Genomic DNA, 16,796 nt, shown 5'->3' on the forward strand with positions numbered 1-16,796 from the left:
CACAACAGCAAATCCAATAACACAACAATAAAAGCAATATCATAACAGCAACACCAAAAACACATCAAATCCACTAACAGTAAAACCAATATTATAACAGCAACACCAAAAGCATAACATCAAATCCAATATCACAACGGTAAAAACCAAAAGCATAACAGAAAAAATAACATAACAGCAACACCAAAAACACAACAGCAGAACCAAAAACAAGGTAGCAAAACAAGCACTTTTTTTTTTTTAATGATCAATAAGGACTTCTCCTTTTATGTTTTGAGTTTTGCTGTTGCGTTTTGGTTTTGCTGTCATGTTTTTTATTTTGCTGTTGTGTTTTTGTTGTTGCAATTTCTGATTTGCTATTGTGTTTTTGGTTTGTTCATGCATTTGGTTAATGTAGGTTTTATTTTTTTCATGGAACACCTTAACAATTGCCGTCAAATTGTAGTAATCATGATTGAAGCATTAAAATTCTGAAGATCTCTATACTTTTGTTACTGTAATACTATAATTTTGTTAGAGCAATATTTGTTGTTGTGTGTTCTAACCCTTCCTTCAGAGTTGTACAGACAGATTGAGTCCAGCACATGGTCAGGCCCTAGGGAACATGGGTGCGACTTAAGAGCTTTAATATCAGAGTAGGCAGGCATACCAGGTTGCCTCCAGCTGCTGATTTCCTCTCGTCATCTGTTGTGTCAATCATTGTATTTGAACTTTACCTTAGCAAACAATTCAAATAATGAAGGAAAAACTCAATGGAACAGCTCAGCACATTTTGTTTTTCCACAAACAAGGTCTGTAAAATGGGGGTGCCTTATAGGCTTATCCAAGTTGCATAGGAATGAGTGAAGAATTGAGTGCAAGAAAGGACATGCAATCAAATCTGTCTTATTCATGAAACTGTTGTATAAAATCATAATGAATGCTGCTAAAGCATTCAGCAGGCTATAAAGAGCTGAAGAAAGACTAATGGACGAGTTTTTGTTCAAGGTTGCTGCAAAGACAGTTATGGAATATGTTAGTTTTTTGTTTTCTAAGTAGAAAGCTGAATTATTTTCAAACCTCATTTGCACATAGTGAAATATATTTATATCTACTGTATATTCCTGTAAGTCAAAGACTAATGAGCTAATAAAGATCCCCTTCTGTGCTATTTAATTCATATTTACAAATTGCAGAGGGGAAATAAGTATTTCCAATGAGGTTATTGACATGAAATTTTGACCAGACATCAGTATTAACTCATGAAATTTGCAAATATAAAGAATTCACAACATTAAAGTCCATAAATGAAGTTATGTGTAATACAGTAGACTGGCACAGGAAAAAGTATTGAACACGCTAAGAAAAAGCAGTTCTCCAAGGCAAGGAACCAGCTGAAATCTGAAACCAGCTGAAAGTAATTATACCTCCTATCTGTGTAAATTAATATCAGCTGGGTTAGTAAATTGATGGTCTTTAAAAAGGCTTTTCTTTACCAAGGTGTCACACAAGAAACATTTCATGATGGGTAAAAGCGAAGAGCTCTCCCAAGACCTTCAAACCTTATTGTTGCGAAACAAATTGATGGAATCAGATACAGATGTATTTCAAAACTTCTGAATCCTTCAGTAAGCACCACTGGGGCCATTATCTGCAAGTGGAAGTAACATCACTCCGTTATCAACCGGCCACACACAGGAGCTCCTCGCAAGGTTTCTAACCAGGGAGTCAGAAGAATAGTCAGAAGTGACCCAAGGACCACTCGGAAAGAGCTCCAGAAACACTTGGATGCAGCAGGTACCATCGTCACAGAGAAAACAATAGGCAATGCACTCCACTGCTCACGCTCACCCACAAGACTCCATTACTAAAGAAAAGGCATGTCGAAGCTGGTTTAAAGTTTGCTACAACTCATTTGGATAAGCCTATGAAATACTGGAAGAGTGTGGTCTGGTCAGACGAGAGCAAAATTTTACTTTTTGGCTGCATTATTACACACCATGTTTGGAGAAGAAATAGCACTAAAACACCCTAAAACACTATACCAACAGTGAAGTTTGGAGGTGGAAGCATCATGGTGTGGGGTTGTTTTTTATCATATGGTACTGGCAGACTTCATATAATTGAAGGAACAGTGAATGGAGCCCTTTACCAGGAGATTCTTGAGAAGAATCTGATGCCATCCACCAGGATGATGAACATGAGATGTGGGTGGACCTTCCAGCAGAACAATGATCCAAAGCATACAGCAAAGGAAACTCTCAATTGGTTTCAGAGAAAAAAAAATCAAAGCATTAGATTGGCCCAAATTCACATCTGAATACACATCTGAATACTATTCTACTTGGTATATTTGCAATAATAACTGATGATATTGATTAGGATTAATTAACTGCAATTAAAAATTGCATTTCTCATGTTGTTAAAAATGTAAAGCTCAAATTTTACATACACCCCAACCTGCGGTGAGTTACACCAAAGATATAATTGATGAATAAAGAAGCTGATTGTAGATTATGCATACGTTTGATTTATAATCAGATTTGTCCATTTGCAACTTTGATGAATAAGTAACACTATATATTAATCTTCACAAGGCTAGCTAAATATTGAGACCAATGAAGAGTTTAAACAGAGCCATTTACTTAACTCTTACTAATAGAGAATCTCTGATGGTATATAAATACAGAATTGCATTCTCACTCAGTCTCCCTGCCTATCAAAAAATTGCTAATGTGTACAAATTTCACCCTCATCAAAACCATTTTTTCCAAAACATATGAAGGGTTAGAAAAGGAAATAGTGTATGGGAAGACACAACCAAAAACACACCAACAAACCATGTTTACTGCTAACAAGATACTACAGTAGAGCAATCCCTGCCTCTGGGGGTGTCACATATATGGTTCTAGATACCATTTAATTAGACAATCACAAATATTTGCACAATTATGACAAAAAAAAATTAACATAATTTTACATGAAGTGAGAAAACTTCCAAGTCAATTAATTAATTTATTTGTTTCCATCTACAGTATTTTATTGGCTAAGGGACAGGATCAAAAACTCTGAAACATCATTTTGGATTTCAGGAGCATTTTAAGTGATGTTGAGCATTAGATTTCAAGAGCATTTTAAATGTTATTAATGTTAACCCAATAATGGGCACCTGCAATAACCAGTTTCTAGCAATAATTTCTAGACATTGTAATTCCTATATAATTAAATAGCTATAAACCAGAAGGTGAAAAAATTACATACAGGTAACTAAATATTGAGAAGATGGATTTAAAATTATTGTCGCTAAATAAGATGGACAGGGCAGCTTATAAAGATTTTAATCAATGGTTACATGTTCTTCTTTGTGTTTTGATTGATTACACCAGGACTGAAATGAGTGTTTCTGTAATTCTGTGGACAAATGCATTACATAATTTCTTTTACTTGTACAGTATTAAAAAAACTAAGGAGGAAGATGTCACAAAAAACAGAAAATATGGTATTAATGCATACATCATCTTGGACTACAGTATGCACAGGTCATTGGTGTGGGGAAGCATGGGGATATTGCATCATATGTTTTGAACAGTCCTGGTATATTGGTATAGCAACCTGTAAATTAGAATAAATAAAATTTGTATGCATTAACCCTATTGCACAATTTGCAAGGATGATAAATGTGCGAGTTCTTCTGTTTGTCCAGTGCTGGAGCACAAATTCTGATAAATGCAAAAAATTCTAATAAACTGAGGGTATATGTGACAGAAGAAGATAAATGGACTTGGGTTTCAAAAAGAATTGTTTTTATTCAGCTAGCAAAAGCAAAACAGCTGGGTTTGGAACAACAACTTAAGTTTGGCATAATTGGAAAAAAAAAACAATATAAATATATAAATATATACAGTATCTCACAAAAGTGAGTACACCCCTCACATTTTTGTAAATATTTGATTATATCTTTTCATGTAACAACACTGATGACACTTGCTACAATGTAAAGTAGTGAGTGTACAGCTTGTGTAACAGTGTAAATTTGCTGTCCCCTCAAAATAACTCAACACATAGCCATTAATGTCTAAACAGCTGGCAACAAAAGTATCTCACAAAAAAAAAACTTTTGTGAGATACTATATATATATATATATATATATATATATATATATATATACACACACACACACACACACACACACACACACACACACACAGCACACTAGAAACCCGCAAATGTTACCTTTTCTCTCAGTGTGATACATTCTATCATGTGAATTATTTATAGGAGGAGTAAATTGGGTGAAAACACCATTTTCTGACTTTATTGTAAAATAAAATTTCTACAGGGTGAGCCTTGCCTTATGGGTGTGAAAAGAATCTATCGGAAGCTGAAGCCAATGGCCAAGTGTGTTATGGGTAAGACCCACTCCGTCACCGTGACTTCAGATCCCTGTGAATGCACTGAGTCTGATTTTGAATGGTGAGTAATCCCATTTTTAAGAAAAGTGCATTTACTTTACTTTACAACATACATTACAACTATATTATATTGATCACATGGTTTGGGGTTCAAATTTCAGCGAGTCACTGTTGGATTCTTGAACAAAATCTTTAATTGCCAAAAGAATAACTATAATATACTGTACTTTATATTTAGGGGTGGGAATTTTGAGGCCATAATTTGAAGCGATTTCAGTTCAGGGTGCCAACATGTGATTCTAAAATAATATTTGATACAGCTTAGCTGTAAACATTTGCTTGATCCCATGTATACAACTGTAAGGTGAGTTTAGCACACTTCCCTTTCCTACCAGCAGAGATTGCTACCACACATTTTAGCATGATCACTAGCAATCACTACCTGGTTACTTTTATAGTACTTAGCAGATATTATCTTAGCCATACCTAGAGTTTGTGTAATTTCTCAGCCTTTGTTATGTCTGACTGCCGTGCTGTGTTCTGTTTGTTCTGGATTATTTTTTACTTTACCTTACTCTTGGGTCATGTTTACTGTTTCTGATTGTGTTTTGACTCTTTGCCTACCTCAGCATTTTGGACTTTGGATTGCGATACAATACAATAAAAGTATTGTATAACCACGGTGTGGAGGAAGACTTAAGAGACAGGAAGAATTTTAACTGAGCTCTGGCCTCACTTTTATTCAGACTGTGTTTTTCAGTGCACTTTCAAAACTCAGCAGAATACAAACACACTTCTTAGTGTATGTACATGTGTGTGTATGTCTCACAACCAGACCTGCACTTTTTGATTCATCACTCCACATAACAGAATCCCAAAACTTCTGTGGCTTATTTATATGATTTTGAGCCAAATTTTCTTGTACTTTTGGGTCTGTAGTGGTGTATGTCTTGGAGTTCTGGCATGGAAACCTTCTGTGTTTAGTACGCGATATACTGTATTTAGTCTTTTGCAGTTACTCGAGGGTTTTTCACAACTTACCTTATCAGAAATCTGGTTGTAGCTGTTGATAGCTTCCTTTTTCTGCCCCGTCCAGGTATTTCATGTTTTTTTACCCCTAGCCAGTTGACTAGCATTCATTGTGTTGAACTATTTCAATTACTTTTGTTTGATTTGTTCATTGCAAACGGCTGAAAGTCTGTAAATTTTGACAATAAACCTGATTTTCAATGTTGGTTGAATAATTTTGATTGCAACTGTATATAGTACTCCTGAAATACTTTGCACATGACATGCCTCTTATCTGGTTCTTTTCTGCCTTTAACTCCTACAATCTAAAACATGCCCACATAGTAACTTTCACAGTGGAGGATGTAGATCTGATTTTGCCCATATTAAATGTTAGCTAGGTAACTTTTGCTTAACTCTAGCCTATGCCTTTATGTTTTACAAATTTGGCCGTTTATTAATTTTCTCAAAAATAAATGTTATATATATATATATATATATATATATATATATATATATATATATATATATATATATTATGGGGCTTGAGCTATTTTGTGGCTGTTCTTTGAAAATATAATAAAAAATCTAATGCATTTGTGCATTGATGGAGTATTGTTTAAAGCGCACCTACTATGGTTTTGAAACATGCCTAAATTTGTGTTAAAGGACTCATACAATAGATTTACATGCATCCAAGGTCAAAAACACAGTTGTGCACATAATTTAAATTGCAGCATTACCCTTTTCCCCCAGTGACACAAACAACTCGTTCAATGATCCGTTCTAAAGGATTCATTCTAAACTCCTCATTTCAGAGAGCATTCTCTGCTCTGATTTGTCAGATGTCCCAGTCTATTGTGATTGGTCTACTGCTGTCAGCATGTGTCGAAAAGGAAACACCCATTACCATAACGTCTGTTTGCGAGCAGCCAATGAAGACCAGAGGCGGGGCTTTTTGTTACAAACCTATGTAGGTTAGTACAGGAAGTAAGACTGGAATTACTAAAGACTCGTTTCAGCTGTTCAGAATCGGTTCCTTCTTTTAGGAGTCAATAACTCCGTTTGTCATGCACATTGATTTTTGAAACTTTGCAGATTTTTTTTTTTTACATTCACAAACAGCTCTTTAACACACTACATGAAAGGTAATATTTGATAAACCATAATAGGTGCACTTTAAAGAAATAATTGAGATATTACTTTTTTCTTCACTCCTACTGTACTCTGTAATTACTGTATAATTTGGTGCGAGAAGTACAGCATATGGAAACTCAAATGAATAAACAACTAAACAAGAAAAGGGTTCACTGTTATGCCTAAGCTACTATGCATTAGCATTTTAGGCAAGCTCAGCTAGAATAGCTTTGAGACTTCTTTCAATAAGCGGAAACTAGTCGACTGTGAAACTCCAGGCTGTGTGAAAGAGGACAGTCATGATGAGGGATTGGGATCATCTGGTAGTGTGTTTGTATACTGGTTCTGCATTACAATGTAATATATCGTTACATCCTCACATCCTCTGTAAAGCTTTTCCCAGAATTCAGCAGCACTCCTGGTTCACGTGATTGGAATGCCCCTTTACTGATTTTCCTGTGAATTATCAGAATTATTAATGTTGCTTTCCTAACATCCCCAAATCTAAAGTCCCTGTGGGGCAAACACTACTCAGAATACACACTGAAAGACATTATTCAGGGAGTGTAATAGCTTTCATTAACTATCACAACGTGGTCGCATCTGTGTAGTGTGTCGCCGTAATTGCAGCAATTTGTCCCCATCATCTGAAGCTGCACAGTCACATTGGGTTTTAATTGTAGGACAAACAACTTCAGCTCATCTGGTCTGTATGCTCGATCAAAAAGACAAACACAGTCGAGTTTGTGATCTGTTGTTTATCTATGGCATAGGAACGTTTCATTCATACTGCAGACATTCTCATCTTGTCAGTGGTGTTATGTAAGGAAAGAAAGTAGCAGCAGAAGCTAGATGAAATCTGTTTGATGGATTACATCAGGTTTTGGAAAAAGAGAGACTTCTATAATGATGTTTACTGCATTCACAATTTTACTGGGTTTTGTTTGTTTTTGTACTGCTTAGACGTGTGTGTGTGTGTGTGTGTGTGTGTGTGTGTGTGTGTGTGTGTTGTAGTGATTATGGCTATGAACGGAGAACAGATGGGCGATGTACACCAGCATTTTGGTTTCATCCCTCTTCCATGTCCAGGAGCTGCATTACAGGCCACAGTTTCCTCAACAGTACTGGGTGAGCACTTAGTTTCTTACATTAGCGTATTTCTCCACAATACAGCTATTCAGGTCTAGAAGCTGAGGAAGAAATACAACAATGAAAGCATCTTGTATTCACCTGTACTCTTTATGCAGAATTACTCTGTAATCGTTTGTAATAGGCCACTTGTTTTGTGTTAATATGTGAAGGACATTGATCTGCACAAGATGCAAACATGAGAGTCTTCTTTAATTCCTCATAGATGTGAATATCCTTAGATCCAGAGTGAAAGATATTCAAGGGATTGAAAAGGATGAGCTGATGAAGCCTCTCGGATGAGTGGCAAAGACATGCAAGATTATGATTAGCTAAGACAGATGAACAGCAGCAGGGTTGCTATGTTGGTGGGCTGAAACCAGATCCAATGGATTATTCAATAAGTGAAGGAAAGAAAAGATAGAATGAGAAGAAGAAAGTACAACATTGAATGGAATTAAATACAATTAAAATAAATATATAAATAACAGTTGGATGGATGAATGAATGAATGAATGAATGAATGAATGAATGAATGATTGAATGTTGATGATTAAGAGGGACAGGGGCAAGACAGAACAATAAAAGAAAAGAAAGAAAGAAACAAAGATATGGGGGAAGTGATATTGAAAGATAGAAAGAAATAAGAACAGAGGGAGGGAGGGAGGAAGAAAGAAAATGGAAAAGACAGATGGAAGGATAGAAAGTTAAAAAGTGAATAAAATAAAAAGGCAAAGAAAGAAAGAATTGGAAAGACAGATGGAAGGTGAGAAAATGAAAAAGTGAGTAAAAAATGGGAAAGAAAGAAAGAAAATGGAAAAGAGATGGAAGGCTAGAAAATGGAAAAAAGTGAATAAAATAAAAAAGGGAAAGAAAGAAAGAAGTGGAAAAGACAGATGGAAGGATAGAAAGTGAAAAAAGTGACTAAATTTAAAAAGGGGAAAGAAAGGAAGAAAATAGAAATGAGATGGAATGCTACAAAAAACAAAGAAAGAAAGAAGAACAGGGAAGGAGAGAAAGAAAATACATTTGCCAGGAAGAGGGAAAAGTGGAAGACAGAACAAAAGGTAGATAGTAGAAATTAAATAATGCAACAAAATAAACAGTGGGAATGATATAAGGACAACATGAAATGGAGGGAGCAATAGAGAGAGGGAAGGAGACAAAAGGCTAACAGAGGAATGAAAGAAGAGTGAATGAAAGAATGTGAGATAGAGGGTAAAGAAAAGATAAAAAGGGAAAGATATTAAGGAGGAAGAGAGAGTAAGGGAGAGAAGTGTTACTCTAGTCTGTTGGTTAAAACCCGACTCCAGCATGTTACTGGCTAAGAAGAACAAACGCTCTTCTTTTGGTTTATAGTTAGTTTTTAATAGCAGAAGAAGTCACTTATGTAGTGTAGCTTTATAATCATTTAAATTCTAAAATGCTAATTTTGCCATTTTTAGTCTACAATAGCTGGGCCCCATTATAGTAAAGCACTACTTGATCTAAAGAATCTTGCTTCATGTTCTCTATTTCCCCTCATTTATTTCTATGTTTTAAACTCACTGTGATTGCTATACAGAAATTAAAAGTCTATGTCTACAGAAATCAGACTTTGGATCCTATTTGAAGGTTTCAAATCATCTAGTTCTGCCTAAATTCTTCCCATGGAGTAGTGCCGGTTTAAGTATCGCTGAGTTGAGCGCTTCTTCTCCAGCTGAGTTAAATATATTTAGGATGCACTGCTCCACAAGACATCGCACGAGTGTCAACTTTTTATTAGCGATTATGCAAGATTGTTTGTGCATATATAGCATACACTTAAGCTTAATGCTTCAACTTTCCAGAGCTGTATTGATTACAACAGCATAAAACTGTGAGTTTTAAACAAAACTGCTGATTGGGCAGCTGGAAAGCACATTGGACTAGATTCAGAGTTGAGTTAAGTGCACACTGTGAGGATTTAATACTGAAAATGTGCACACAGTATTACCTCAGACGTAACTACAGACTTAGCTATATCTAGAGAGGTGCAGATAACTTACTCATGTAGGAATGCCTTTAGAGACCACCTTGGAATGCCATTAGAGACCAATATTAAATATATAAATATGACAGAATTAATTAAATAGTATCATCCCTTTAAAGTGCACACACACACACACACACACACACACACACACACACACACACACACACAATGCACATATTTTAGACGCTACTGAAAAAAAACCCATCTCGAATATTTCTACTCAAGTAAAATCTGGTAACCTTTGAGGTGTGAACTGCAGATGATTTACAGTATCTGAATGGGGCTCACAGAAAATCAACTTAAGTGCCTGTGTAACCCAACTCTGAATACATGTAACTTTCCCTATATAAAATAAATATTGACGAAGTGATTATGACCAAAAGTTTGTGGACACATGCCCAACGGATCCATATCTGCTTGTTGAACATCCTATTCCAGATTTAGTCCCCCTTTGCTGTTATAATAATCTCAGCTCTTCTTGAAAGGTTTTCCACTATATTTTTTTTGGAACATGACTGTAGGGATTTGCTCATTCAGCCACAACAGCATTAGAGAGTTCAGCATTAGTGATGTCTGGTTACTTGAGTGCAGGCTACTTGAGTTCTTCAACTCCAGCCTTGTCTTTATGGAGCTTTTTTTATGCACAGGAGCATTGTCATGCTGGAACAGGTGTGGGACCCTTACTTCCATTAAAGGGAAATTGTAATGCTATACCAAAGACATCCTGTACAATTGTGTGCTTTCAACTTTGTGACAACAGTTTTGGAAAGAACCACATTTGTGTGTGATGGTCATGTGTCCACATAGTTTTGGCAATATAGTGTACTTTTTGGACACAAGTCTCAGACTCCTGATATCATGAAGAGGAAAATTTTAAAATTCCTGAACTTTCCATTAATGTTGGTTATTTAATTGGGAAAGATGTACACTTGAAATGAAAATGTAAATTAAAAAATCTAGCAAGAACGAAAATACAAAAAATACATAGACTTAACAAAAGACAGGAGAAAACAGAATATGTCTGTGCATTAAACAGTTCAGACTGTATTTACCAAATACCTTTAGAAAAGTAATACGAAAGAAGACAGGGACCTTGTGTGTGTGTGTGTGTGTGTGTGTGTGTGTGTGTGTGTGTGCGGAGTTTGCATGTTCTCCCCATGCTGCGGGGGTTTCCTCCAGGTACTCCGGTTTCCTCCCCCAGTCTAAAGAAATGCATGGCAGACGGATTGGTGTTTCCAAAGTGTCCAAAGTGTGTGAATGGGTGTATGAATGGGTGTATGAATCACTGCGCCCGGGGGCCATCTTCAGTCATCTTGACTCAGTCTTGCCACTGGATCATGATGGTCACCGGGAAGTGAGAGTGAGGCCGATGCTGCATAAGTCTTCCTCATTTTAATCCAATTCAAGCAAGTCGAGTCCCAGTTTGTGTTCTCAATAATGGAGGCAGAAATGGAAACTTCGGTCTTCGTCTAAATCGACGGACGAACTCCTGGTGGTGTGTGTGTGTGTGTGTGTGTGTGTCTGTATAATTTATATATTTCTGTAAAGCTGATTTGTGACAATGTTCATTGCTTAAAGCACAATAGAAATAAAATTTGAAAAATAATTGTAAAAGAAACAGGTGGAAAAAATAGCAAAAATCTAAATAAGAAAAGTGTGAAAGAAAGGAAAAATGAGAAAGCAAGTGAGAAGGAAAGAGGGAAAAAAGCAGATTTTTTTTTTCCTCCAGAAACTGGGAAAACATTAATAGGAATATAAGAAATATATAATAATAATAATAATAATAGTAAAAATACAGCTCAGCTTAATGTATGCAATGATGTATATCCAACCCCATTCAGCAGCGATCAAAAGTAGATTCTGAAAACCTTAGATTTGGCAACCTTGCACATCTGATAATTGGTGAAATTTTCAAGGACCATCCTTGTGACTTTAAATACAAATACTTGTACAATATTTATCAGTGTTCTGGTCATTTCTGTACCTTTCTATCTCTTTCAATGTGTGTAGCTACAGAAAGGTGGTGTCTAATAATTGCACGGGTGGTGTGGTGGATTTGTACATGGCCCGTAGGCGCCCATGCCCCAGCCAGGCCCCTAAAGGCCTCCATCTGGTCACCAGCGAGGGGAAACTCACAGCCACACTGGGCCACAATGTCACCTTCCTCGTTTTCCTAGAGCAGGTGATTTATCACTACAGCATACAGAAATACTTCACTCAAAATGTTAATGAGCAACTGAGCTACTTGGACCAGTCATTTGCTCGATGCTAAGTGGCATTCGGTCATTAATAGAGGGCTAGCTTGTACGGCTACTAAAAAAGGAACTTGAGTAGCATTTTACCTAATGCATCCCTAATGTACTGCTTTTTCCTCTTAATGCTAATCACCAGCTTGGACCATGCTAATATGACTTTCGCTTTTTTTCTTCGACTCGCCTCAGAGCTAGCTGCTGATTTTTTATATATTTTTTATTTATTTATTTATTTTGTTTCCATTAAGGTCTACTTAGGTTTTGCTCATAATTTTACTCTTTTTTTTTGTATTTAGCGGGACTGAATAGAGCTGTCCGGATTAAACAATAGCAAGATGTACAATAGATTAGGTCATACTGTAGACATCAGTGCTTATGTTTTTCTTTGAAATTCTAAGGTTTTGAGCCAGACAACTGGCTGTCTTGTGTCAAAGTTGATTATTCACTAAATCATGTCATTGCATATGAAGGAAAGACTGGAACTCTGCCTGACAAGTGCTCGTGAAATCTTCAAGGCAAAATTCACTCGATGTTATATTTTAATGGCTGCCCAATGCAATAGCTTATTTGATGTTGAAATCATTAGTGTCATTCCCGGTTCACGGCAGGGTGATGGATCAAGGACAAGCATCACAGTGGACTTCGGCGACGGCCATGCCATCACATACTCCAACGTGAGCTCCATCGAGGATGGGATCAAACACATCTACAAAACTGTGGGAATATACAGAGTGACTGCTACAGCTGAGAACAGCCTGGGGTTTGAGACGGCGGTTCTTTTCTTACATGTTACATGTGAGTTACTGACAATGCAAAGATTTTCACCAGATACCTAATGAGCTGTTTATATGTACAGTATACTAAAGTGGACACACTGTAGACAATTTCCATTTATATACAGTACACGTTACATCACGTCATTTGGTCCATAGTGACGCACATACATGAAGTGCGGTATAGTGTCACTGTTAACATAGCGATGAAAATTGCATGAGTCCAATCAGTGTGTTCTTTTTGTTAAAATCATACTGGTTGTTTTTTTTTTTAATACATTTTCTCATTAAAATGTGATAGAAGTGTGATTGTAAGTTGACAGTGAGCACAAGAGGTTGTACCCATAGTTAAGTTTCTCAGCATTTCATATTTGACAAAAATTCTGAAATAATTCATTTGGAAATAATAATGCCCTGCTTGTTCGATTGTTGATAATAACATAAAATGCACACATTATCCATCAGTATTATGCCTTTACTCATCTTTTAGTGTTACCAACATTCAAATTCACTGTCTGAGCATAACTAAACAAGAAATATATATATATTTTAAAATATGTGTTATATATCTGATTATATAATTTATAAAATATACAAATTAAACAGTAAAAATAGGTAATAGTGAATATGATGATACAACAAACACATAAAATAAACATAATGGAGAAAGACAATAACTAGAGAAAGGAATGTAATAAGGAAGAAATATAAATGAATCAAAACATTAACAGTCCATGAACGCTTCTCTGCAGAGGTGAATCTCCAGATTAGAGGCCAATTACTGTCCTGCATCTGAATGCTTCATTGCACAAGGAGCTCATTGTGACCCAAACATGTGTGTGTAGACACAGATAATCAGTAATCAGACACAGCACTTCTAGGTGGTTTTTATTGTTGTATGTATTTAATGGGTCATCAAAATGATTCCCTACCTTATTTAATCAGCTAGGAATTTAATTTGGATTGGCCTCAAACGGTTTACTATATTCCAATTGTAATATAGTATAATATGTATACATTTAAGCATACAGATTTTTTTGTTGTTGTGATTGAATCAGATCACATAAATGAAACCCCTAGTGGTGTAGCAGTTGTACTTGCAAAGTCTAAAGTCCTTCTAAAGTTATTATTTATTTATTTATTTATTTTGGAACATTGTGGACACTCCCCCCATTCTAAATGTACCCAAAACATTATTTATTTATTTATGTTTTGTTCTTTTCGGCAGTTTTACAAGTATTAAATTTATTTACAGGTACTAAATTGGTCTCAAATTCAAAAAGCTGAGATAAAAGTACTATTTATACAGACTAGCGAGTCATGGGTGTTTGTGAGCTCATGCACAATATGCTGAAGGGGCAGATGCGGTTTCCTCTGAGTGTTTTACTCTGTGGTATTTGTTGTGTGATGGCAGAGACCTATCTGGTGGTTGGGAATTGGCAGATGACCAAATTGGGGGAGAAACTGAAAAAAGAGTATATAAGCACCAGCTATTAAACAGAAAATATAACTTTACCAACATTTCCCCAGATTTGTAATTAGAAACTGCATAATTATGCAATATGGAGCTCATGATCTTCAGCTAATTTCTTTAATCTTTTGTTATTATTTCTTTGGTCATGCAAGACATCTGGTACTTACATTTTTGTTTTCATATTTAATATACCATTTATAATTAGAAAAAAGTGCCTATAACCTATAATATATTTTAGTAACATATTTTAGTGCAAAAGTAGATCTTAAAATTGGTACACTATGATTATCTTGGACTACAATCCCAAATATCAAAATATGAACGCTAGTGTTGCTTTTGTGATTTCATGATCCAAGTTAAGTTTTTGGTAAATTTTGAACCAAAGATTTAAGATAAAGGTTACATATGGGATATTGATTCTATACAGCATGATCAAACTCTTTCACAGGCCGTTAGAATATTTTGTTATTGATTTTGGTCAGGCTGTACTTTGGCATTAAGTTGATGTTGATCTGATCAGAAATCATTAGGTACAATAATCAGTATATGGTGTTTCTTCCTTCGTCGTTACGTGAACTGACCATTGCTGGTTTGTTGAGGCAGACAAATGCCACAACGCTGAGTTATTGATCAGGGAAAGACCCCGGTCTTCAAATCCGCCAATCCGGCTGAGCTTGGAAAACAGAAATGACTGCTTTTGAAGCACAGGAGATGAAAAATCTTTTACAGATGGCAGGAGCTCCCTGGGTGGAACAGTTGCGAATATATATTAGATATGACTCTTTTTTTTCTTACTTTGCCTGTAAACAATTTTTTTTCCTGCTATCTGTTTTCAGACTCCTGTTTTTTTTTTTGTTTTTTTTTTAAATCTGTGGTTTCATTTTCTCTCCTTCTCACCCCTCTCTTTATCTGCACTCTTTCTTTGTGTTACTTTTCGGAGTAGGTCAGCTGGAGTATATCCATCTCTCTGCGCCGTTTGTGGCGGTGAAAAATAAGGAAGTCAACCTGACAGTGGTTCTATGGCCGAGCCAAGTGGGAACTGTCACCTACATCTGGTGGTTTGGGAACAACTCAGAGGTACTGCAGTATCTTCTCTTTCCACCTCCATTCATCAAAATGCAAATAACTCTGTATGGCTCAAAGTGGGACTTGGGTTAAGTTCAGGGAGTAGGAAAGCAGCTAGGACTGAAGCAGTAGTACTATTCCAGTTGAAAATATTATAATATTATTAGTATTAATGTTTCATTGTAGCACAGAAACAGTGGATTTCATAAACAGGATTTGTGAGTAAGAATGTGCTAAGCAAGTGAAACATGACTGTTCTTTGTTAAACTTTAACAACTTCATGTGTGATTCTAAGATAATATCGAAAATAATACAATTCAGAAAAGCTGAGTATTGAACAAAGCTGAATTTAAAAGGATATAGAGTTTGGTCAGTTAGACCATCATCAATGCATGAAAAAAAAACAAAAACTCACAAAGCATAATTTAAAGGGAAGACACTACAGGTAGCACCAACACATTTGGTCAACCATTTAAAAAAAATAAATAAATTGCATTTATACAATTTATCCCATATATATATATATAATATTAAAGCTCAGCAGAAAACATTTATCTCACTTTTTCCCTATTTAGAATCATATTACAGAGGAGTATTCCATAATGTTAATAATTGTAGGATTTCAATTCAATTTTATACTGAAAATGTAACATTCAATCAACAATTAACCTTGCACACCTGCAGGTGATAGATAGGTGCGTAGGAAAAAAGACCACAAATCAAGTCAAAAATCAAAAACGAAAAAATCCCACACACTAACAATACTTGCACATGTATCAAATTAGCTTTATTCACAACGTTTTGGTCCTATGACCTTCATCATATGACCTTCAGGCATATTGAAACAATCTATTCAACACAATCTCATTTAAAATACATAAAATACATAAAACGCATGACCAATCACTGCAATGAGCCATCATTACCAATAACAATCAGTGATGTAATATATTATTGTAACCACATCAACATTTAAAAGGGTCATAGACAAATGGACATAAACAAATAAACATAAGTCTATAGCATCACATTAAACAATGCTTCATCGTTCATGGCCATAGGTGATAAAGTCTGAATAGTAACAATCCAAAATAACTCACGTCTCTATAACAGCATTTCTATATCACCCCCTCTCAGTAGCATTTTCACTTTTTCAATACCACAAAAGTGTAAGGAGGAAACATGATTCAAAGAAGACAATGGGCCGCAACAGGATAATTAGCATCCTTACTTCTAATAGAACTATTTTGTTCACTAATTCTTTGTTTTAATTGCTGTGATGTTTTCCCAACATAACTGAGATCACAAGGACAACGAATAAGATAGACATGAGTGGAAGCACAAATAATGACTGAATTAATTCTATATTTTTACCAGTTCTTGGATGATAAAAAAAAGATGTTTTGAATGTATTATTGCACTGAACACAATTAACACATCAATAATTTCCATTCTGTATAGAACTAAGTAATCTCTGAGATGGACTTGGGATATCACTATGAAACTGGACATGTGCTAAATAATCTCTCAAATTTTTAGCCTGTTTGTATACA

At 35.6% G+C, this 16,796-nt stretch overlaps 1 protein-coding gene across 2 annotated transcripts in view; it reads left to right on the plus strand.

The window, feature by feature from the left end:
- LOC108258286 (VPS10 domain-containing receptor SorCS1) overlaps positions 1 to 16,796 on the plus strand; it is a 243,204-nt gene that overhangs the window by 206,964 nt on the left and 19,444 nt on the right. For both annotated transcript variants that reach the window (XR_006981095.2, XM_017456818.3), the window contains exons 16-20: positions 4,320 to 4,453; positions 7,552 to 7,665; positions 11,690 to 11,861; positions 12,540 to 12,726; positions 15,122 to 15,255. Coding sequence is in view for 1 of the 2 variants with exons in the window: in XM_017456818.3 (XP_017312307.1) it covers positions 4,320 to 4,453; positions 7,552 to 7,665; positions 11,690 to 11,861; positions 12,540 to 12,726; positions 15,122 to 15,255 (741 nt within the window). In the remaining variant the exon portion in view is untranslated. The remainder of the gene's footprint in view (positions 1 to 4,319; positions 4,454 to 7,551; positions 7,666 to 11,689; positions 11,862 to 12,539; positions 12,727 to 15,121; positions 15,256 to 16,796) is intronic.

The sequence above is a fragment of the Ictalurus punctatus genome, chromosome 26 (genome assembly GCF_001660625.3).
Source record: "Ictalurus punctatus breed USDA103 chromosome 26, Coco_2.0, whole genome shotgun sequence".
NCBI classification, from domain to species: Eukaryota; Metazoa; Chordata; class Actinopteri; order Siluriformes; family Ictaluridae; genus Ictalurus; species Ictalurus punctatus.